This window comes from Lineus longissimus, chromosome 17 (assembly GCF_910592395.1).
Source record: "Lineus longissimus chromosome 17, tnLinLong1.2, whole genome shotgun sequence".
Taxonomy (NCBI): Eukaryota; Metazoa; Nemertea; class Pilidiophora; order Heteronemertea; family Lineidae; genus Lineus; species Lineus longissimus.
In genome coordinates this window covers 12,634,377-12,658,364 of record NC_088324.1, presented here as the reverse complement: position 1 = coordinate 12,658,364, position 23,988 = coordinate 12,634,377, and the positions used below count along the sequence as shown (strand labels likewise).

Sequence of the window (23,988 nt, the reverse complement as noted above, 5' to 3'; positions counted from 1 at the left end):
CTGAGATCACAATCAGATCAAGACTTCATCACATTACTATCCCTCCCTCAGCCTTTTCATGAAGCAAGAGACATGTCCTAAGGTCACAATCAGATCAAGATAGTACCACTTCATTTTATCCCATTCCATCCAACAGGATTGTCATGAAGCAAGAGACATGTCCTGAGGTCACAATCAGATCAAGATAGTACCACTTCATTTCATCCCATTCCATCCCACAGGACTGTCATGAAGCAAGAGACATGTCCTGAGGTCACAATCAGATCAAGATAGTACCACTTCATTTCATCCCATTCCATCCCGCAGGATTGTCATGAAGCAAGAGACATGTCCTGAGGTCACAATCTCATCAAGACCGAGCCATAACAGCACAATCAAACCTCATGCTAGTATTGTCATAAACCACGAGATATGGCCAGGTCAGTATCAGGTCAAGACAGAACCAAGCCATGCAGCACAATCCATCATCCAGACTCGACTTTTTTTACGTTATCCACGAGGCAATGTCCTGAGGTCAATCAGGCTTATACAGAACCAAAGCCATCTCAGCATCCATCCTTTCCTTGAGCTTGTCAGAGACATGTCCTGAAGTCGCAATCAGATCGAGACAGAACCAATTCATAACAGCACAATCCATTTGCCAGGCTCGTCGTTAGCAAAGAGCTGGTTCTGTCTCCAACTGGATCACGGCACCAGAATCGTTGGAGGACGTTTCACATGGAACTTCGAGGACAGATTGTGCCGCGGTCACTTGCATTGTGACCTCAGGACTAGTCTCTAGGATACTGACACGGGTGAAAGCGGGTTTGTGTTTTGATGAATTGTTTTGTTGTGGCTTGGAAGTGACTTCAGGATGTGTCTTTTGGAAGGTACGGACATCAAAACTTGTCTTTTTTAGAGTGGTTGAATTGTGAAGTGAAGACCCAGCTGTCGCAACTGATTGTGACAGGACATTTCTTCAGGAGACGGATTAAACTGGAGACCAGACTTGATTGCGGTGAGAGAATGTGTCTCTAAGATCCTCACTAAATCGGAGGGTGTGCAGACGTGATGAATTGGTCCCATAGTTTGGAGTGTGACCTCAGGACTTGACATCTTGGTACTGTCTGGCCTTATTCTGACCTCGGGACATGTCTCTTGGACACCTAGAGAATGTTTTGTACAATGTCGACGTGATTGCCTTATAGCAAATTCAGAAATAGGTTGTGCTAAAACTTGGTTGGTTGTTGTTACCTTGGGACATGTCATTCGGGAGACTAGAGAAGGAGTACCACAAGGAGGCGTATTATCCCCAACTCTCTTCCTGGTCTGCATCAACGGGATAACAGCAGCGTCTGAACAACATGTCAAGAACAAGCTCCCTGCAGATGACCTAGCATCCTGGGTTGTCTGCACACATGTACCCGCAGCCAGAAAGAGAGTCCAAGCAATAGCCAACCTGGTGGAAAATGGGCCGAAAGTGTGGATGTCAACATTGCAAAGACGGCATCCATGCTCTTCTCACTCTCCACAAAGAAGGAAACCATCGAACTCCACTTTGGAAGTCAGCCAATACCAGAGGTTGAATCGATGGTCTTCCTAGTTGACACACTGGACAAACGACTAACTTGGAATGCGCACATCCAGTCGGTCCACTGGCAAGAAAGAACCATCCAGAAAATAGCTCTGATGAACAAGCTTGCAGGAACGTCCTGGGGAACAACCATGAAGACGGAGAACAGACCCCAGAGCACATCCTAAACAACTGCCTACTACTGGAGCCGGTGTAACAGTAACAAAAGCCCCCCTTGAAAAAGTGTCCGGCCCTATTGTATTCTGCAATATGGTTCTATAGAGACCCTGACCGTCAATAGCTCAGAGATTGAAGCGCATAATAGAATCATTTGTTTCCCGGGCATTCTATCCCAGGACATTTTAAACTTCTACACCGGTATGCAGGAAGTTCTGGCCCGACGAGACAACACTCCAGACGAAGCTGTGGGGAAAGGCTGACGACCTGACGTGAACTACCAGTTTTGTCGATGCATCCACACTGCAGATCTGATATATGTATGATCAACCGAACGCTGAAGAAGAAGAAGAGTCATTCGGGAGATACTGACAAATGAGTATGGCTGTGTTGCATGGGACAGCTTGGTTATGTCTCTGGCCTTGATTGTGACATCAGGACATGTCTCTATGCCACCTGGTGGGTCGTCTGCACAGTGACGAATTGGTTGTCTCATAGCAAATTCAGAACCATTGGTATCATCCTCAGGCCCTTTGTGTTCTGAATGTCTACAGACTCTGCGGCAGGGTTGCAACTGATCTGAATAGTTATCATCTGGCCTAGCTAGCTACTGCAAGCAGATGCCCATATCTTTGCATTCTAACGGTTCCAATCCAGAACTGATCAGTCTCTTGGCAAATTAGAAGACAAACTATTCGGGAGAACACAACCACTTTGAACGAGTTGTGTCCGAGGTCACAGCCTGTCTTGACTGGACACGACATAATCGCACATGTCTTTGCAGGTCAGCCCTCTTGCTTGTATCATCTCTTTTAAACTCGCCCATAGATTTACCTCTCATGCCACGGATATCCCTATGGCTATAGCCTACATCCTCGAACTTGTTCCCCAAGGACCTTCATCCCTCTTGTATCTATTTCACCCGAGATTGACCTTCAGAACATTGCCCTGCACACATACATAGTGACATGTCTCCTCAACATGACATGTTTCTGGGATACTTATCAGCGAGGAGAGTGGACTGTGCTGTATCAATGAACTTGGACTGATTGTGACCTCAGGACATGTCTCTGGAATAATGACATGCTGGGAGGGTAGATAGTGCTGTGATGGCTTGGCACGTGATCTGATTGTTACCTCAGGACATGTCTCTGACAAGCCAAAGGAAAGGATAGATGCTGACATTGCTTCGTTCGGTCTAGGTCTGATTGTGACCTGTCTCCAGGACATGTCTCTAGGATAATGTCATGGCGGGAGTATGGATTGCGCTGTGATGGTTTGGTTCTGTCTTGATCTTATTGTGACCTATGTCTCTAGGATAATGACATGCCCATGGATACTGAGACTGCCTTGGTTCTGTCTCAGCCCGATTTTGACCTCAGGACATGTCTCTTGGATAATGACATGCCAGCAGGCTCGATGTTGCTGTGATCGTTTGGCTCTGCTTTGATCTTATTGGGACCTATCTCTCGGATATTGACAAGCCCCAGGAAAGGATGGATTCTGAGATGGCCTCGACCCGACATTGGGAGTATGGATTGTGCTGTGATGGCTTGGTTTGGTCCTGATCAGATTGTGACAGGACGGGTCTGTGGGATAATGACAACCCCGAATGAATGGATGCAGAGATGTCATTGGTTCTGGCCAGATTGTGACCTCAGGATATGTCTCTGGGACACTGATAACTTTGGAGGTAGATTGTGCTGTGATGGACTGTTTCCGTCTCCATCGGATTGTGACCTCAGGACATGTCTCTAGGACACTGATAACTTTGGAGGTAGATTGTGCTGTGATGAACTGTTTCCGTCTCCATCTGATTGTGAGATAGATCAGGATATGTCTCCAGGACGCTGATAAGTATGTTGGTGGATTGTGCTGTGAGGAGTTGCTGCTATCTCGAACTGACTGTGGCCTCAGGACTTGTCCCTGGGATAAGCCTGGAGGGTGGATTGTGCTGTGATGAATTGTTTTGGTCTCTATCTGACTGTGGTTCCTCTGTGAATCTTTCAGAAGATTACTTTTCAATTCTTCTAATCTCAGAAAAGTGCTCAGACAGAACCAGGACACAGTCTAGAAACCTGGCAGTTGATTTTCAGAGTTAAAATATTGAGAAACATGCAGATGTTACCAAAAGACCATTTATTATACTCTTGTATATTTATTTACACAGCGAAACAGTTGACAATTTAGTAGCCGTTTCAACACGATGCACATCTTACCAAAGGGTTGAACAATGCATAACTATTTACCGTACAAGTCATGTCAATCCTAGTCTTGGCACCCCTACCCCTTTCAAATACTTCAATATAGACATCATGCAAGTGACTCTGGAACAGTTGGTGGTTTTGATTGAAATCCCTCTGGTCTCAGGCTCACCCAAATAATTCTACCCAAATTCACAAGGCTGTAAGTATCATCGAGGACTTCCAAACTTAATGTGGTTTATAACAGCTCTGAAGCGACTATAAGTTATGCATACACAGTATACATGTACAATACACATATGTACAACTGAATTGAAATTTTTTTTGAATGTTTTTGCCAACCGTTACAAAGCAAATGGTTCAAATACTACTTTACCTGTACTTACAAAATGAAACTCCAGTAGCGAAAAAAGGTTGTTCAGAATGACAGCACAACAAAATGTACTAATGGTACTCGTGAATATTGCGGTAAATATGTACATAAAATGCACAGAAAAACAAGCTACAGATCAATATGAATCAAAAGTAAACTGGTTCCATCAAAATTCTCATCTGGCAATTCTGATTCACAGTTGAATTCAAATCCCCAACACCCAAACCAAACAATTTGAACAGGCCAGTTGCAGACTTGAAACAAAATAGCTAGGTTACTACAGTGGAACCTCCCCTCAACAGACACCTCTCTTTTAAGGACACCCCATTGTGGCCACTACATTGGTAACAAATTAATTGTTTACGACACCACTCAATTAATGATAGTATTTGTTAGTCCCAGGGGTGTCATCAATGGTGAGATTCTGTTGTATTTTAAAAGACTTTAGCACACAGTGCACAACGAGCATTTTCTGGTCTCAAAAATCAAATATTGGGAATTCAATAACAAGACTTCATTTCCAGAAAACTACTGGCACCAAAAGATCCTGCATAACCCATCACTCCACTAAACACAAACCATTAACATTTAACACCGAGTGTAGTTGAATGGTTCCTAAATGTCAAATATCTTGAATATGTCCTATGCTTATCCATAGTAGCTGCATAACACAAAACGGTCCACTCTATCAAAACATGACTGTTCCTCTCGTGATCACATACAGCACATCCTCTTTATGAACACAGTACTGTCCTTTTATATTCCCTGGCAGTTGGATAGTTCTGTGATAATAGCTTCCTCAGAATCGTAAATGAGGTTTGTTCTTGATCATGTGCCTGAAAGCAAGTATATAATATTTTGAAATATGATTTGGATATAGATCGCAGCGACCACAATATATTTCAGAGGTTTCATCTGCTTCGGTTAAAGAAATTGATTCTAAACTCGACGCATTGGTTGGCACTATGGCCATGGGACGTTCTACAACTCGCTCTAGGACCGAATGCATAGAAACATTCTGATACTCACTTGTCTAATTCCTCCCAAATCTGTTGCAACTTTGCCCGATCCAAATGTCTCTTGAGTCGCTCCAAGTTGATCACAGTCACGGCCCATTTCTTCACATTATTATCTAACGGTAAATCAGCCCATTTTAAATGGTATGCTTTTACTGGAAAGGAGAAATGAGTTGAACTGTTTTATTTTTGTGATTCATGCAACAAAAGACATTCCCATGCATTGCCAAAAGAGATCTGTGATAAAAGTTATAAATTCAACTACAAGATATGACACACTTACTTTTTGCAAATATGTCGACTGGATTTCCATCCCATGGCCAACCCTTGAACTGCCATGCTGGACCTTGTACAAACACTGCAACCACCCGATCCCTAAAAACAGAGTTTTCAAGGTTTAAATAAGACTAAAAAGTTTATTAATCAGGTACAATTTGACAAGCAGAAAGGTATAATAGACCACAATCAATTTCATAATTTGGCACAAGGCCTGTCAATACCAACCTAGGGGTCCGAGTGAGGTCAGAGGGTGTGGGCACAGCTTGACAGGTAAACAATCAAATTTAATTGCTTTGATCCAGGAAGATCAAAATAGTTTTGTACCTCAAGAGTCAAGACCCCCAAAGGTCTGAAGGGTGGGGGAAGGGGAGTGGGCACAGCCAGATATGTAAGCCTTGCTTTATTAATCAGGATGGTCAATGAAGATCAAAGAAGACCTGAGCAAACAGAATTAGCGACAAAAGTTTGACACAAGCGTGTCTCTTTGATTAACTTAGATTAATAACTTGAAGACCCCCAATGGTCCCGAGGGTGGAGTTATGGGAGTGGGTACAGCAAGACAGAGGCACTTTTGGGTTTAATTATGATGAAAACAGAAGATCAAAGGATCGATGAGACTGGTTGTTGTTCAGGGTTTGGTCCAATAATGGCCAGGCCATCAATCTCCTTTGGATAGGGCCAGGGGTGTGGGCACACAGCTAAGATAGTAAAAACAATTGGATGAATTACCCTATGAAAAGGGGAGTACAAAACAGATACGCCCTCCATTCCTTGAATAATATGAATGAATTCAACTATTACCTGCAGGATAATTTAGACAGCTGCATTTAGCAAGATGCTGACTAAATCTTATTAATTTGGCTAAAAGGACTAGAAATTTAGCCAGAAGCAGGAAGGGTAAACAAAGTCCCGGGTTCCATCAAAAGGCTCTCTCTATCACAGCCAGGGCCGGAGCAAAATCAAACAGCTGGTCATAGCAAGATGCTGTCTACAAACAAATTTTAAACACTTTCATCAGAAAAGATCAAAAGAACACACCAGCAATTAAACAATCCTTGAAGTGGAGGACAAATGCCCAATTGATCACAGCATTCCTACCAAAACAAATGCTATTGTAATTGACTCATTAATGAAAGTTTAATTAGTCCAGGTCCAATCAGTAATGTATTGTTTTGGGGCTGATGGAGAAGGTGCCTGACCCCAAGATTGGAATGGCAGCAGGGGGCACTCAAGTTGGGTAATCAAGAATTATTGCCAGATTTACACTCTTGTAAAACAACAATCAGACCATCTGTATAAAATTGAGTAATTTTCTTTTTAGAACATTCTGCAAAGAAGCTCCACCAAGTTCACATCACAGGACTTTTCAATATTGGAAGCAGCATTTATCCATCAGAATTTTGTATCTTATTTACAGCCCTGCTTCTAATTTTGTGCATTTTCACACCTGCTTCTCAATAATTAGAGAGACATAATTGAGCTGCGGAGGACTGAGTAAGCATCACATTTTGACAAGTTGAGCACATTACTCAAAAGACGTCAATTGTTCAATATTTGTGAGTTTTCGAGGGAGAATATTCAGTAGTCAAGTTTGCTGCAAGGACACAGGATGGATGTTTTCAACGCTGCTAAAAATCTTTTGGACTTGATGAAGCGTCATGACCAAGCAGCTTCACAGATTGAATTTGTTGGTAAGTAGGCAGTATGTTAATTCGGGGTGTCCCTAGTTTTGAAGAGTCTTTATGCTACACTTGTAAATATTGCACCGAAAACTGGACTCACTTATGATACTGGGCATATTGTTTGAGGGGCCATTAGAAGACTGGATTGATTTTCAAAAGGGCCAAGCTAGCTCCAAGTGTAGTGAGATGTTAAATGTGTAAATTGTCAAATTGTGAGGCCCACTCTAATCCACTCTTATTTTTTATCCCTTCAGAAATGCAACTGAAGGACTTATCCGATGAACTGCAGGCAATCCAAAGACCAGGACATTGTGAAGCTAACAGAAGGCAGGGGAACAATCAACCAAAGAGACTGGGACAGAACCAGGCCAGGAGATCAACGCAATGCCGTATGCGTAACGCGCTGCTTATGAGGCGGTCAATACTCACACTAACCAAGGAAACATTCACGAAGGTTTGTGCAAATTTGCAGAAACAGATCAGAGACACTGCAGGAAGTTTACTCAAGGAATCAGGACAATATTTTGCAGTACCAGAACATGAGTTTGAGGTGTCTGAGAATGAGGATGAGCGAGGATCGACAGGACTTTGTGCTTCTGATCTCATTGCAGATCGAAGTCGTGTCAGTTTGTGAATGGAAATTTCAAGAGTGAATGTGTGGGTAATATGTGCTAAATCTAAGGACAAAATGACAATGTGCTCTTTGATATAACAGAGTTTGCTACCGAGAGAAATTCCAGAAAAACATGATTTATTTTGCAATGAATAACCTAACTTGGTACCCTGGATACCATAATTTTCAACTTTAATGTCAAATGAGCTTTTTGTACAGAAAGCAAGGGGAAAATAAAATTTGTACATATCAATTTCTAAAAAACTGAATTGCCTCCTTCATTTCAGATTTTGTTTTTATTGTAAATTTCCATTGGGCATCAGAATAAGCAAGTCAAAAAGCTGTGATGCAAAATGTTCTGTTCTCAAATTCTTTGTCTTACTACGGTTTAAATTTCACCAGTCTTACCAATCTTCTCTTGATAATTTTGAAGGGTTATCGATGATCCGGTATGGCACTGTGAGGCCTCCTGCATCTTTCCGTCGCTGGATCAGCACCTCATTATCACGCCGCACACCTTGCTGCTTCTTTTCCTCTGTGCTGAAAAATCTGAAAGGAAATGTAGACTTTCAAAGTTTCAGTTCCACTCTGCCAGCTTGAAGTGAATTTATAAGCAGCTTGACAAGGGCTACCCGCATGAATCATCCATGCAAACTGAGTTTGACATCTGGTTGTATGGAAGGCCTTCATTCATGTTTATCATAACCGATACTCATGATACACAAATCATATCTACACACTTACCTGTAATCCTGTAATATATCTTTTGCATTATACATTGTGATGAGAGACGTGGTAGCGGCCGGGATGATGATAATAGGAGTCCTTGAGCCTGGAAAATAGATTCTAACTATCACTAACTTGGCAATCTTTAATGGCAGACTGTTCATTTCATTACATCATTCAATAGCATCTTGTTTCCAGCCACAGACGACTGGTTTATAACTCAGTTATAACTGGTTTATAATGCAGTTCACTTCATTCATCTTCACTTCTGAGATTCTGATTGATGTATCGCACCCTGACATGAAACATCAATGTGCAGAATTGCATATTTGTGCACCACTAGACCAGACATCAAACTCACGTGGTAACTCTCCTGAGCCTTGCAATAATGAAACTAAACAAAAAACTAAAGACCTTTAGAATGAAAACAAAAAAATAAAAATTTAACCCAAAGTATACACGGTCATCAAGAATGAATTTCTCACTTCTCTGCAAGAACTAAATATTTACCCCAACATAACAGCACTTAAAAGAATAGTGCTAGAATGTTTGAGGTGGTCTTTGCAAGAAAGGAACATGATTGGGCATGCCCGATACCCGTCTTCTAGGTGTACTGGGGTTGCGAGAAGATTACACTTTGGTAGACACTGACACTTCATATTGCATTCTGCTGTTGCCAACCTTACAGGACTTATTACCTTTTTTCTGTCCCGGTGACGGTCTGGCGTGTGAGATGGGTCGTGGTGTCGGTGCAGGAGCAGCTGGCTGTGGTGTCGGTGCCTTCCGAGCAGATGCACCCTCCGTCAGAGACTTCAGAGTCATGCCGTGATACGTTCCCATGGTGTCAATTTTGAAATCATCCGTTTCTGTAAAATGTAAGAACTAAATTGCATTCATGACATCAAAATATTCACAAGATTAACCCAACTGCCAGCAGCATTTGAATCGTACTTGAATCATAGCTTGAAATAGTACCAGGTCTTAATCTTTGCTAAATGGAATTTCGAATGTAGTGTCAAAGTGAGCCTTTCAGAGGAACGTGCAGCATGCTTTGCAAATTTAATCTGACATTTTTGGAGAGGCAATTGCATATTCCAATAATTGCTGAATTGCCAACAAAAATTATTTTTACCTTTTTTTCCACTAAATCTCTCCTGATCGTATCTGTTGTACGCCACTGCTTGTGCAGGCCGAGGCTGGAATAGGCAATCAACTCTTTAAGACAACAGAATGATGAATAGACAAAAGCTGGTCTACCGAGTACATTCTAAAAATTCCCACATTTTCCCCCCAGGAATTTTAAACAATCACTTACTGCTGTGTTTTGATTATGAGATGACGAAGACGAACTATGATGGTGACCATGGTGATGTGAAGGTTGCTTGTGACTACCCTCCTCTCTTGCTTTGATCGCCTGCATGATCCCAAACACATTTTTCGCAAAGACCTGAAAAGGAAATCAGAAATGCATCACATTTTATAGTTCATTTTAGAGCGCTGTGGCATAATGGTCACATGCTCTTAATCCAAGTGTCACAGGTTTGAAACCCCCAGATCTGTTGGTGCCTTTTCTTTCCATCTTCGCCTTGGTATCAATGGCTACCAAGAGAAGACCTAGACTCCAAGCAGTGAAGAGGCCAAAAAAATGTAGTGAAGACAGACAGCTCCCTTACCCAACTCATGGCAGAAAATTTGACTCCCCATTGATCCCCAAAAATCAAATGTTTAAGAAAAGGAGGAAGAAGCTCACCTTTCCTGTACTCTGAAGAATAGTTGTTCTTGTCCTCCACTGTCTTTCTCGACTGACAATATCACGCGTCACATCCACCTCAGCATCCACAAAACTTCTCTGTTCAACCATACCGGAGCCCAACTCCACGTCGTCTGCCTTGATCATAGAACGTTTCTTGGCCAGACGTTTGGCTTTGATGGCGGCAATTTTTTCAATCGACATGGCCTCAGAGAGTGAAGAAGATTTGATCTGGTCGGGGAGCACAGAGGTTTCTTTTGGTGCATCTAGCTTGGCTGCTAATCTTTCTTTGTCTTTGAGTACTTCTTCTTCTAGTCTTGGTTTCTTGAATTTTTCAATCTCACTGCCCTGTGGCACATCTGCAGTCCTTTTGACTGAAAACAGAAAGTGCAGAGAGGTTATTTTTTGCTAAACAGAATTCCACTTATTTGAAGGTCAACACTTTAAGACCAAGAAATAGTTCCAAACTAGGGCTACTGCCAGGTTGATATTTACCTTGTGTCGGCCTTTGTAAGGATATTTCCAGAGGAGCACTCTTGTCGATACTGGCTGATGTGGTTGTTTCTCCATTGAGACAGGCCAACAACTCTTTACGATCGGGTCGACGTACCACAGGCACATTGGCCGCCTGAAATATAAAATTGAAATATGATGGGTCAATGCATATATAACCAGATTAGCCAGGTGTGAATCAAACAATTGAAATATCATTCAGCCTTGAAATGATAGATTTGCCCTTATTTGGAGGGAAGAATAAGATTGGGATCACAAATTACTGATTTTGAGAGAATGGATTACGAGGACACTAAGGACAAGATACTTTCTCAAAATTAAACACACAGACCGACCTCATCTACTCAATTCATGAAGTGACAAATATGAGTGTCCTCTAGCTATAGATTCTTGAATAGTTCTCTTACCGCAGCCTGCCTGACATAGAGGGGATGAGCCAAGTGGACATTCTTTAACAAGAAGAGGATACAATCCAATGTGTAGTACTCTTTTGGGATGCCATCTTTGCCAGTTCTGAAATACACCCAAAGACATGAGTTGCTGGAAGAGATTGCCACAATTACAGTTTGGCCTACACAGTCGCTTCCCTCAGGCTCAGCATTTAACTTATGTGTAACTGACAATTTGGTACCCACACTTGAGTCTTCACATCGTCATTGACAAAGAAATACCGACATCAAACTCATAGTCATTCATGGGATTGAAAAACAGCTCCGGCTATTTTCAAATGTGAAAGTCAGAGGCCAAGAAACAGTTCAGACTCAGAGGCCGAGAAACAGTTCCACTTCCAGTAACGGTTGCACGCTTGATCAGATGCTGTTTTGCTGTCGACTATCGTCACTGTTCATTATAAACAATTTTTGATGGTTGTAAACAATTACTGTCAACTGTGCGGCCACTACCTACACCAGCCTCAATCACAACAACATGAACAAAAACATGACATCAGCAGGGATGGCATTCCAATATACATTATTACAATGTACATGAATACACAACAACTACATGTGTATTGTCTTGTGTACATTTTTCGTGCATTTCGCAACACGACAAAAATCACAACATTGCATCTTCAATTTGGAGACTTCAATTGCAAAATTCGAGAGAGTTTAAACGGATCTTACCCCCAAATTAGGTAGTTGGTTTTAGCAGCTTTCGGCCAAGCGAACTCTCCGAAAATAACTTGCTCATCTTTTTCATGAATTTCCTTCTTTTGTATGTTATATTGACGCAAAACACTCAGGACGTCCGCCATGATTCTGGTTACAATATTGACCACAAGACAACGATGGCGCTGTTTAGGTCTCGTTAGGGAGTTTTTCCCGAATGTACGCGATGATGACGTTGAATTTTGCACAAATCAGCGAAAAACGCACGAACTGGCACTGGACGGCATTTCAACATGGGGCCGACGCACATTCCAAGTTCAAGGTACTCATACGTCGGCAACAACAGTAAAATGCGTAGTTTCTTGTTAGCCGCTTATTGAGTAGCACTTAAGATTTCAAAAACTCCAAAAAAACATGTCTTTGCCTAAACAACTGCTAAATCAAAACTGGCATACTGTGAAAACCAAGAAATCAATGATTTTTAGGAACTACAATTATGGGTTGGCCGCGCATGAATACAAAACAACTCCCTAATGAGACCTCTGGCACGATTGCAGTAGGTCGAGTGAGGCTTGACGACGATGATGACCATTGCCGACGTTTGGAGAATGAATTATGAAAAAAAGCGTCAATAAAAAGATTTCATTAATTTCACGCCATTACAAAAACATCCTACATTTTAATCGAAATTTTAATGACCAGCCAATTATTTTTTGGTGTATGGTCGAAATTCTGAAGATGACTCTTCCAGTTGGTTATCAAGGTGGACACGCTTCACTGATCTAGCTGGTTATCAATTCTAACTTCAAACTCGTCCAGCTGGTTATTACAGGGTGTTATTTTTCAAGGTTTGGTCCATCAAACCATCACTCATTTACTTTTCAGGGTTCATGTTTTCAGGGTTCATGTTTTTATACCAGAAAAACAACAAGGTGAAGGGGTAAAGCTAATCACCCCATGCAAGATCCATTGCATCTTTGTAACATTATTTGCTGGCTCTGTTAGTAACTTAGTGTCAGCTTGTGATGCATGATGTTGATTGATGTCATGAGCTGATACAACTGTGACTGGAATTGTTCCCACAGAATGGTTGAAGACATAAACAAAAGCAATGACTAATAGAGTACCTGTTCATTTTATTTCATAATCTCCAGTGCATACATTTCTCCATGTAACACACACATTCATTCACATAAGATAATTAGGTGACCAGGTTTCAGATTTTCAGTGAACTGTCCATGGGTAATGGAAAATTTTGTAAAAAGTAAGGGTTCACCTTAAGACCATTGGTAACTGATTCTCAAGGGGTCCCTGGTGTCACCATATAAAATGGTTGGGGTTCAACCATAATTGAATGTTCATCATAGGATAAGTCCATTCCTGTCCTTCAAATTATCTGTATCAGTTTCGGACATCTTAAAACTTTCCCAGTCACTCCCAACAGAGCAACAGCCTGAGGGGGAAACTCCTATGAGCCACCCTTTCCTGCAAGTCTATAGACACCTCCAGAATATATCAACTTTTGTTCTTTCACTTTCCTATCCAAGAATGCTTTCAGTTCAGGTATACTGCACTCAGATGTTGTCGGACCTTGCATTGCAAACATTTTCAACATCGAATGGATACGTTCCAAGGGAAGAGATTCTAAGTTTGTCAGCATGCCGACAATGTAGGACCAGTAAACCTGAAATAAACACAAGATAGATTTTCAGCATTGTATTTATAGAATTAGAACAGATAGGGCAATATTAACAAACAAATGTTGAAGGTAAAGTTGGCAATGGGAAGTGTCTTGAAAAAGATGTTAGGGATGCAAAACCTAGCATGTACCAATTGAGGTACTACCTTGCATCCTTTGGATTTGCTAATCAGTTCATTGATTGATGGAAACTGTCCTAGTGCAATGGACAGAAAAAGACACAACAGTGGACATTTCAAAAGATTCGCATCAAATATTTACCTGTAGTTCTTCCTCTCTCTGATCCTGAGATGATGCCATCGCAGACTCTATCTCGTCATCCTCCACCACCACGATGTCATGATGTCGTCCTCTCTGCTCCTCAAGGAGAGTGAATGTGTCTGTAGCTTCCTCCTTCAAGATACCCTGACTCTGCCAAAACGTGATCTTCCGTCGTAAGGCCGAGCTTGGCATGTGCATCACCTTCCCTAATTCCTCAATTGTCCACTTGGCTGAAATGAAGAGGCTATTGTTCAAAGTCTGCATCCGCAAGGCATCAATTAGCATTTCAAAGCAATGCAAACAAGGTCATCTGCATCTGACCCATCATGTTTGGATGATGATTAGAACATGTTGGCCACCAGACCTTGCCATCGCTCTTATCATGGATTGACCGAAGTAACGCGAGAAATTATTATCATCACTTACGTTTTTCCTGAAAATACCAGAGAATAGTGGCATGGACTGGAGAAACATTCAGTTCTATCTTGCGGTCTTTCAACTCGATCTCAACATTCATCAAGCCTGCAAAATAAAATGAGAAATACACCTCACACATTTTGATTAAATTGTTCCCAACATAAGCTCCATCACAATCAGTCAAACTATCACTGGATAGACTATGATTTCAAGTTCGTCTGTTCTCAGAGATTACTTGACTTTTAGGACAAACTGTTGTCCTCCAGTGACAAATTTTCCTTTGTGGTGAACTGCCCTCTTGTAAGAATTGTCCAGGGATTACAAAATGTCCAACAGGTATGGTATCATCCACGGGGGAACTGTCCTGGTACTGCCTTGCATGAACCTACCTAGATGAGGCTTCCAGCTAAGCGTCCTGTTGCCCTTCAATGTTTCAAATGCTTTGGTGTATGTATCCAGCGATGACTGTAACTCTTCTGGAAGTTCTATCTTCTCTTCTCGGAATGATGGCCAGAACTGTGCTGAGAGGACCATGGCATTTACTGGTATACCCTGGGTAAAAAGAAGGAACGTTTCTAATTGAACTTGGTGGACAGAACAAGGAAAGGTGATCAGAATTAACCCCAGCATTGTTTGGATCATCAGACACCTTTTAGATAGGCAGCCCCTAATTTTGAAGGAGGAATGAACAAAGTGCATTTCTCACTCTTCTGGAATTTCTCCCGTTAACCAACTTCAGGATGACTTTGGTTAGCAAGTTCGCACAAATAGCCGTATACTTGCCTCATCTGGTACTATTTTCTTGTTCTTGGCATCAGTAATATGATGATTGATCCTCCGCGAGTCTGCCACATCCTTCAGCATCACCTCACAGTAATGTAACTGTGCCTCGCCGAACCTCAACTTCAGCAGCTCCAGGTATCGGATCTCTTTCTCAGTATCGTAGCTGAACTGTGTTAGGATGCGATCAGCGAGGAGGTTGCGGTATTCATTCACGAAGAGTTCCTTGCTTCCATAGATGTTGACCAACATGCTGATGATGTCAGAAGAGCGTCGACTCTTGGAGGTTTTTCCTGTAATAAGACGCAGGAGACAACTAACTTTTGCTGCCAAGCGCAGACGGATCAAGGTGGAAAATAATGGTGTTTTCCTCTCACCACTGCTTTGGTAACTTGCCAACAGGAAGCACCAAGTTTCTCCACAGATCCTGTTTGCCTACCACTTGTTTATGTACACTCTCATAATCTACTTTAACAATGCTGAGAAAAACTTCAACAGAATTATACCTGGATCAGCATCAACTGGGTCAGGTACCCACTGCTCCCAGTCCTCGCCCACATCATCGCTATGGTAACTCTCATCGAGGACCAATGGCTGTGCCTTACAGAGTTCGTCAGAAAGGTCACTGCTTCCTTCCTCGGTCAGACTAGACACGATGCAGCGAACAGTGTCATTACGGTTCCTGAAGAAAGAAGACATGAACATTCTCACTTACAAAGGAAAATGTTGGCGACGCTATCAAGACAAAAAATTTCCAGCTGTAACAATCTTCTGCTCTGTGTCAACAGAAGACATAGTCGGGTCTGGTTACGAAGGTATTTGTTCCTCGACTTGGCAAAACTTGGTTGTCTGAGCAGCATTGAGTTTGGCAACCTTAGAGAAAGTGAAGGGGGACTGGTCCATGTATTCACACTCACAGGGATGGTTAGTTACTTCCTATCATGGTGCGATGGAGCTGCCTTTGTTGGAGACAAGGACCAGGTGGAGATAAAAGCTGATTCTGTTCTCTGACTTTACCAACTTTAGACAGCATCACTCAGAGTGCAATCAGGACACTCATCATTGTATTTATCTTCACATCTTAGTTACATTTTATCTACCTGAGGTATTTTCTGACTGGTTCACACACCAACTCTAGGATGACGCCGGTTGGATCCAAAACCCTCAACGCTCGGATGGCAGAGATATATGCAGTGAGAATGTCAGCAGTGTTCACACCTGATCAAGGAAGAGAACATTTTAAAACATAGTGATTGAAGAGTCTGGACATATTGTATCAAGAACAAAACTAACGAAGATTACACTATGGAAGTTGTAGCTTTCTCTCTCAAATATACAGAAGAACTCCCGAGGCAGGCCATTACCCTTCAACAGTGGAATGTACCAAAACTCAAATGCTCAGGGGTTGTTTTAACGAACCTAAAACAAATCGTACCAACCTGGATGTAGCAACCTTGTCTCCAGGGCATTTTTCAATGACACCAATAGCGTACTTCTCAGATCTGTTTTCTCAAGGCATGTTTTCAAATCCAAAATTGCTGGCTCTGACTCAGGAAATTCGATAATGATGTCAAAAAGTTCATGGATTCTCGCATCAGCATATGTCTCCGACAGGAAGTGATGCAATCGACTATGAAATGACTCGACATTATTTTGCGACGTCGTGATAGTTCCTTCATAAACCCACGCAAGCCAACCGACCACTTTCTTTTCTAACCACTGCAAGAAAAGAATACTTGATGAATAATAGATTGTAGCAATCATAACTGAATAGAAATGACCACGTCTGTAGCCTCAAGGGAAACCTATTAAGAAATTTAGAATGGGGAGGTTTGAACAACTTCAATCAGCACACTTAGGCGGGATAAACTTCATCGATAAATCATTATAGAAGTTTCAAGAATCTCACAGGTAGTTAGTTGCTCATGTGAGTCGTCATCAGGGTAAGATTACATAACATTTTTGACCCCAGTTACGTTCAGCTGGTGCTTGATAGGGAAAGAAGACGATTCATACAAACAGAATATTGTGTGGCTAAAAGGTGTTTACCTTTTCTAAGGTTGACATATATGATGTCTCAAAGTTTCCTTTGCACATGTGAGTGATGTGTTGCTTGATTTGCTGGTGACAAATATTGGTAATGGATTCGCCGCAAACTCTCTCCAACAAACCAAGCTCATTCCTGCAAAAACAAAACTCTAGTCAACAAATTTTTGCCTCTTGCCTGCTGGCTTAGAAAGCAAAATAGAATCGCTGTTTTTGCTTCCTTCCCCTTTAAAAAATGTTTATAAATTCCTTCTTACTATCGAGAAATGACAAGAATTGTCAAATACATTTCAAATTGAAATTCAAAGTGAATTAATATTGTCATTTCGGTCGGCATCATCTTATCATCAAAATCCATGCTGCTGTACGTGAACTTACAATAACCTGTTGACCAAGTGGAATTTGCTAAGAATATCTTGACATTGACAGATGGCCCCTTTTTCCGTACAAACTGAACAACTGGCAGTACTAGCACCTTCCTCTTCACAATCTGGAAATAAAGGTCCAAATCACAAAGATATCTTTGGTAGAGAGTGGATGTGGACATTATCATTTAGATAGTGTTCTATTACCAGTAGTCATTTGAATCAGACAAAATTATCAGAACTACTATCACATAGCAATGGTTGGCAGCTAAATAAGAGCCACTCACCCTCGTCCTTGCCCTGGCTCCTGAACACTTTGAAGGCAAGCGAATAAAACTGATTGACGTCATTGTCAAAATGTTTCGGCGTGCAGTAGAATATCACAGATTTAAACAACGCCTCAACTTTGCTTTTGACATCGGAACTGGGATCGCCAGACTGTGAAATTCTCGAACAGATGTTTGTGCATCTTTGATATTCCAGCAAACTTGCATTAAGTCTTTGTATTGATGAACACAGTTGTGACACAAGGCATTCTGAATTGTCCATGAAACTATCCCAAAATGCCGGGGCAATTTGCTGCCGGAGGTCTTGTTGTAGCGACTCCAGATACCATTCTTCAACGATTGGACCATAGCTGTATTTTTGTATCAGGTTGATTGCGGGACCAAGTTGAGTGTCGGAGATTGTTGTAGCACCCTGAAAGTTGAGATTGAAAAAAAGGGGTTATCAGTTATCAGCTCAATGAGTGTATGACAATGAAGTCAGTGACACGTCAAGTCATGATGTTAAGTCCAAGACAATGTGACACATCCCTTATTTGAAGGGCCCACCGACACTGAAAACTTGAGAAGCTATTTATTTTCCTTATTTTTCATGTTGGTGGAAATCTGTCCGGAAATAGATAAAATATGTATGTTATGTGGACGATGCACAGCTGTCGGATGAATAGAGAGACTATTTCTTCACAAGAAACAATAAAGCACCAAACTAATTGTGACCATGTCGTTATCAATCAGGTTTATCAACAATAAGATATCATAAGTTCATCCTGAAATTACATGTAGTGGAGAAAGTGCAGCAGTTATAACATTCCATGCACAATTTTGTTCTTCCAAATCGACCGCCATTTTAATTATTAATCGATTATCAACCACCGGTACGTTTATATTGCTGACGCAAATAAAATAAAAGCCACGCATCCAAATTTTGTTTAAAGTAAACAATAGGATGCACAATATTTGTTTGCATGTAGTGTCGGTAAGAAACAAATTAATTGCTAGGCAAAATTTTTGGCTTTTTAAAGTGCTGGCTGAGCGGAGAGTGAATCACTTGCTACTTCAAAATGGCTGCCACTAAAATACACATTCACGAAAATGACAAAACTGTTTCAGATTTTTTGTGCAAATTTGTTGTGCAGAAAGCAAATCAAGCTATTCAGCTGAGCGGGACCTTTTCTGTAGGTCTCTCAGGTGAGGATATTTTGGTTGTCAATTTGCTTTTTGACTGTCAAAAGGTTTATGTTTGCTGAAATCGATCACACAATTTAAAGTAGCCGGTGCTGCCATCTACCTTTTACAGGTGGAACTTCAAGACTATGACATTGGTCATGGCAATGTTCATGGTTGTCAGTTAATTACCCAATGTCTTCAGCTAGGGAAGTCATGAAATGAACCGTGACGTGATGACTGATGTCGGCGTCGGATCTGACAATTACTAAATTAGCCTAAAATTGTAAATCAACTGGAGTATTGGCCAACAGCTTAATCTTTATTTGGTTTGAATTTCAGGTGGCAGCCTTGCCAAGTTCCTTTGTGAAGGACTCCCATCTTTAGAGACAGACTGGTCCAAGTGGAGAGTTTTCTTCTGCGATGAGCGACATGTGTCGTTCGAGGATACAGACTGCACTTACAAATACTACAAAGATAACCTTTTTGGAAAGGTCCCCTTGTCTGATGAGCACATCTACAAAATAAATCCTGGTGTAACAGGTAGGTCCATTACAAGTGCATTGGAATAGGATGAGTGGGTTCAATGCATGACCTTTAGATTTAGAGTAGGGTCTCCACTTTTTTATCAGGTCAAAACCTCGGGATCGGAGATTGGGGCAATTGCTTAACTTGTTTCTAGATCAAACAGAATGAAATTTCTTTACCTATTTTGTGTTTCAGTTGAAAAAGCAGCTGAGGATTATCTTGCCAAGATTCGCCAAGTCTTCCCTGGAAAAGATGTGCCAAGGTTCGATATGCTGTTACTTGGAATGGGACCAGATGGACACACATGCTCATTGTTTCCGGGTCATCCTTTATTAAAGGTATGGAGAGCTTCGAATTAGTGGGCATTGACTCGGGGCTATTGATTTAGGTCAACCCTAAAGCAATCAGTAAATGTTACATGTTCCAAAGTTTTTGACGATATTTACTGTTTCACCTCTGTAGATAGCTTTGTTTTTGTTTGCAGGAAACTAAAGTACTCATCGCTCCAATCAGTGATTCCCCCAAGCCTCCACCCAAGCGCATCACAATGACATTTCCTGTTGTGAACAATGCTGCCTGCTGTGTGTTTGCCTCATGTGGAGGTGGCAAAGCAGAGATGATTCAGGTTGGTTGATTTTAAACTTATTTGCTTCACTCTTAATCTTTTTTTAAAGAACAGGACACCCTGATCTTATACTCGCAACTTTAAAGCATCAAAAATTGTCTGGCTCTGGCATGGCATATTGCAGAGCAGTTATGGAGGTCTTAGTCTTCTTTTAATAGGTCTCCAGGAGTACATGATGACAGTCTACTGAATACATTGAAGTGTTTTGAATTGGGGAACATCACAGTCGTTGAGTGCAGTAGACAAGTTGAATCACAATAAACATATTTCAAGGTTCAAACATTGCATCTTTTTATCATTTTCCAGAGAGTCCTAGAAGGCAAGGAAGCCGTCCCTCTCCCAGCTGCCCGAGTACGACCTAAGAACGGTGAACTGCATTGGTTTCTCGATGTCCCTGCTGCAAGCCTCTTACAAAAGAAATGACATTCACTTTCATGTACTTGAGATGATGATCATAAATCTGTAAGGACAGTGACAATTTAGGATAGAACTCCTTGTGTGTTTGTCAGGGAGTTAACAGTGAGAGTATTTCCGATTGTGTTTCTGTATTTTCCTTCTGTGGGGTAAGAGACGCTTTCGAGCTTATTTGGATTTCCTATACTCATGCTGCAATGCTCTCATCATTCAGGGAAAATCTGAGACAGAATGAATCAGAGTGCATTGCACTCAATGTTCAAAGAAATCTGGTGCCGGATTTAAAGAGCTCTATACGCACAAGGCAGGATAGGATGTTCATTACCGCATATCTAAGCTATGTTCTTCAGTTTCGGGGAATCCACAGTATAATAACTAAGACTGGTATCTAAGAATCATGTACATGTATACAACTCCCAGTAAGCCTACATGTATAGTTTGCCTGAGGTTGTCTCTGCTAACATATCTTGCAGTTTAGCCATGTGTTGCACACTCATTTGTTTCAATAAAAACTTAATTCTAGTTACTTGTTTTGGTAGACGCTGCCTGATCGCAATGGATAAGAACTGGTAGTTCCGAGGGTATTTTGAGTCTACATGTATCATGTAATGGCTTATGGTATTTATTCCAAATAAATGTGCTATTTACAACTCATTCCAAGTTAGTTCCGAGTTCCCTTTCTTGAAGACATCAACCATAGCAGCATTCTAGTCTGGTGCATTCATAAGGCTAAACCAACATGGCAGTAGATCAACTCTATTTGAAGAATCTCATAAAAGTGCACAGCATGTCGACTGTATTATCATCTATTGAAGAGTGCAGCATCATCTTCCATGATCAGTACATGTACAACCTTTGGGATGCCGAAACCTCACCTCATAACACCTTGGGTGCCCAGGGTGTTACTAAAGATCCCTGCGATGCCCTTAATTTACCACAATTCGCCACTATGGATGTAGATCTACCACATTGGGCACCCAAGGTGTTCACCATGTCAATGCAATGCATGCCATACACTGGTACTGTGGTCACTGCTGTCATAATACGACTGTCGAAATACAAGCCTCGTGGCATGAAGGCGTAGCGCAGGTTTGCACGATGTGATGTAATTGTGTTTCATGCACATCATTGCCATGAAATAGATGCCATAAGGAATGTAAAGATCGACGTCTTGCAGTGAAGTGGTAAAATGGTCCCAACCCAAAGCAATCTGGAAAAGTTGACTTTGAAATTAAACACAGGAACAACTTTTTATACTGTATCTTAATATTTAATACTGATACTGATCCAATTTTTGTACAAAATATTCATTCTGGTCAACAGAACACATCAGTGGGATGACACGTAAATATTACATCAAGACCGATGGATGGAACAGTATAATAATGCATGAAAGCCCTAGCACAGAATTGGTTAAGCTGTGTTTATCAGGTGGTTGTCACAATCTTGATAGTCAATAGCATGAGTCAATTTGAGACAATTTTAAAGGCAAAATATGATGTCTGCTACACTCCTTTCGCACCGCTTAAACCTGAATTCTCTTTGCCCCGAACACTGCTTCAAAAGACAAGCCATGCAACAATTGTTATGATCACATCCCTTGTTCACTTCATTAGCCGGAATGTGTTTACCTTAGAATCTGTTGATACGCTGAGGGAATAACAGCATCTCAAGCCGACAAGATTGCACCAGTTGAGCAGTGCTTTTGAGCTCAATGACTTTTGTAGGAGTGCTCAAATACAGCGGAAGGAGCATGGCATCAGGGACTGTCGTGATCATGCACCATTTCGTCTCGTCATCCGATGTGACATGAATACTCCATTGGAACAATACTTTACATATAATACTTCTGTTTCCATTTTTGATGAAAATGGACCAGCCATTTAGCTCTACACATCTACATTTATACATAAATTGAGCTTTAGCATCTTATTGGCAACTATGCCTTCTATTTACACCTTAAGTCATGGACAAGTATCTAAAACCCTAGTATGGGGACTCAAAAAGATTTACAAAACTCCCTCTCTAACATACAGGACTAAGGAACAAAAATTAAAAGATTATTCTCTAAAACAGTGCCATCTATTTCAATAGAATGTACCACTAAACATTGAAATAAAGCTAAATTAAGATATCTAATTGTAACAGAACAACACGTTTGTTATGGACAAACTGAATGGAGTTTCGATCAAAAATCCTGAGCAAAAAGGTATTCTTTCGAAATGAGATATTGTTGAGAATTTCAGACAAAATGTATCAGTATGAAGTCAAAATCAAATAGTCAGATAGTGGCCTGAATCCTAGAAAACATGAAAACTAGGATCACAGAAGTTTAGTAAAACTAGATTTAGAATAAGAAAACCCTCTTTGCCCAAAACAGCTGCTCCCTTTCAGCGGCGAAAGACACATTTTAAAAATATGTAAAGGTCTGATCAGAAATAAAACAACTTACTCTTCAAATACATCGACAATGTAGTTCAAAGAGTGGAGTTAATAGAAAGTTCGAAAGTAAAAGAGAGTAGCTACCAGTATTACATTTACACACAGTTTCACGTTTATACTGGTCATCCATTCAGCTTGAACAAAACTACAGCAGATGACTGTTTTAAGAACCCAGATTATAGGTTCACTAAAAGAATCTGTATAGTATTTGGACATGTTGGCTAAAAGATTCATCTTTCCACTGTCGGCCTCCAAAACATTGATTAAAACTCATACATTGATGAGATAAAACTTTACAAAAATTCATTACTCTATGAAATGGCCAGGGCCATTGTGCTCACCTCATGTGGAGGAAAGATGGATAAAGAGCATGGTATTGTGTCATGTAGTGTTAGGTTTGATGTAGGTCCAAGCAATTACAATTTCCCCAAAATGGCCAATTTACAGTACATTCGACCTCTGTGACCTTGAAAAGTAGGTCAAATCAAAGAAGACCCGGGTGACACATTGAATGGTTGTTAGAATTAGATGTACCTATGATATAAAATTGGTGCCAATCGGACAAGTCATTACTAGGAATAATGGCATTTTGAAGAATTTAGGATTTGGCCCCCTCCCTGGAGGCCAAACGGCAAATCAGATCGCACCAAACTTCAGTACCTGAGATCACCTGACGGGTACATGTGTACTTAATTTGTGATCAATAGTCATTGCAGTTAAGAAACGTGCCATAGTTACGGCCTGACGGCAAATTTACGCCATTTGACCTCTGTGACCTTGACAAGAAGGTCAAATTAAAAACCTGTGTGACATATACTGTATGGTGGTTAGATATACCCATGATATCAAATTGGTGGCAATCGGGCAAGAAGTTAAGGAATAATCACATTTTTAAGGTTTTTGGATTTTGCCCCCTGGTGGTCAAGTGGTGAATCATATTGGACCAAACTTCGGTCCCTGAGATCACCT

General features: G+C 41.1%; 3 protein-coding genes across 4 annotated transcripts; 1 reads left to right on the top strand and 2 right to left on the bottom strand.

The window, feature by feature from the left end:
- Positions 1 to 3,871: 3,871 nt before the first annotated feature.
- LOC135501438 (parafibromin-like) lies at positions 3,872 to 12,140 on the bottom strand. Of its 2 annotated transcripts, XM_064793558.1 has the most exons (13): positions 12,010 to 12,140; positions 11,293 to 11,398; positions 10,868 to 11,000; positions 10,373 to 10,746; positions 9,938 to 10,069; positions 9,755 to 9,818; positions 9,321 to 9,488; positions 8,984 to 9,016; positions 8,641 to 8,728; positions 8,305 to 8,445; positions 5,606 to 5,697; positions 5,336 to 5,477; positions 3,872 to 5,142 (listed from the first exon to the last, which is right to left on the bottom strand). In XM_064793558.1, the coding sequence occupies exons 1-13, from the start codon at positions 12,138 to 12,140 to the stop codon at positions 5,106 to 5,108; spliced, it is 1,641 nt and encodes a 546-aa protein (XP_064649628.1). In that variant the 3' UTR covers positions 3,872 to 5,105. The 2 variants fall into 2 exon arrangements, with proteins under 2 accessions (XP_064649628.1, XP_064649629.1); XM_064793559.1 differs by lacking the exon at positions 8,984 to 9,016.
- Positions 12,141 to 13,110: 970 nt separating this feature from the next.
- On the bottom strand, positions 13,111 to 18,692 carry LOC135501261 (anaphase-promoting complex subunit 2-like). Its single transcript, XM_064793283.1, has 12 exons — positions 18,624 to 18,692; positions 17,850 to 18,261; positions 17,576 to 17,687; positions 17,201 to 17,333; positions 16,591 to 16,870; positions 16,252 to 16,369; positions 15,658 to 15,833; positions 15,155 to 15,444; positions 14,761 to 14,923; positions 14,381 to 14,476; positions 13,955 to 14,184; positions 13,111 to 13,678 (listed from the first exon to the last, which is right to left on the bottom strand). Exons 1-12 carry the CDS (start codon positions 18,690 to 18,692, stop codon positions 13,463 to 13,465), a joined length of 2,295 nt encoding a protein of 764 aa, XP_064649353.1. The 3' UTR covers positions 13,111 to 13,462.
- A 215-nt stretch (positions 18,693 to 18,907) lies between these two features.
- LOC135501432 (6-phosphogluconolactonase-like) lies at positions 18,908 to 21,229 on the top strand. Its single transcript, XM_064793550.1, has 5 exons — positions 18,908 to 19,034; positions 19,353 to 19,553; positions 19,734 to 19,876; positions 20,023 to 20,163; positions 20,470 to 21,229. Exons 1-5 carry the CDS (start codon positions 18,908 to 18,910, stop codon positions 20,584 to 20,586), a joined length of 729 nt encoding a protein of 242 aa, XP_064649620.1. The 3' UTR covers positions 20,587 to 21,229.
- Positions 21,230 to 23,988: the final 2,759 nt, after the last annotated feature.

Coding starts and splice junctions, on each gene's coding strand:
- LOC135501438 (XM_064793558.1), bottom strand. CDS start 12,140: ATGGCGGACGTCCTGAGTGTTTTGCGTCAATATAACATACAAAAGAAG. Junction 9,017..9,320: donor GTCACCGGGACAGAAAAAAG/GTAATAAGTCCT, acceptor TTTTTTGTTTAG/TTTCATTATTGCAAGGCTCA. Junction 8,446..8,640: donor GATATATTACAGGATTACAG/GTAAGTGTGTAG, acceptor ATTTCCTTTCAG/ATTTTTCAGCACAGAGGAAA.
- LOC135501261 (XM_064793283.1), bottom strand. CDS start 18,692: ATGGCGGTCGATTTGGAAGAACAAAATTGTGCATGGAATGTTATAACT. Junction 15,834..16,251: donor CCAGTCAGAAAATACCTCAG/GTAGATAAAATG, acceptor TTCTTTCTTCAG/GAACCGTAATGACACTGTTC. Junction 14,185..14,380: donor CTGGTATTTTCAGGAAAAAC/GTAAGTGATGAT, acceptor TCTTCATTTCAG/CCAAGTGGACAATTGAGGAA.
- LOC135501432 (XM_064793550.1), top strand. CDS start 18,908: ATGGCTGCCACTAAAATACACATTCACGAAAATGACAAAACTGTTTCA. Junction 19,554..19,733: donor AATAAATCCTGGTGTAACAG/GTAGGTCCATTA, acceptor TTTGTGTTTCAG/TTGAAAAAGCAGCTGAGGAT. Junction 20,164..20,469: donor GCAAAGCAGAGATGATTCAG/GTTGGTTGATTT, acceptor ATCATTTTCCAG/AGAGTCCTAGAAGGCAAGGA.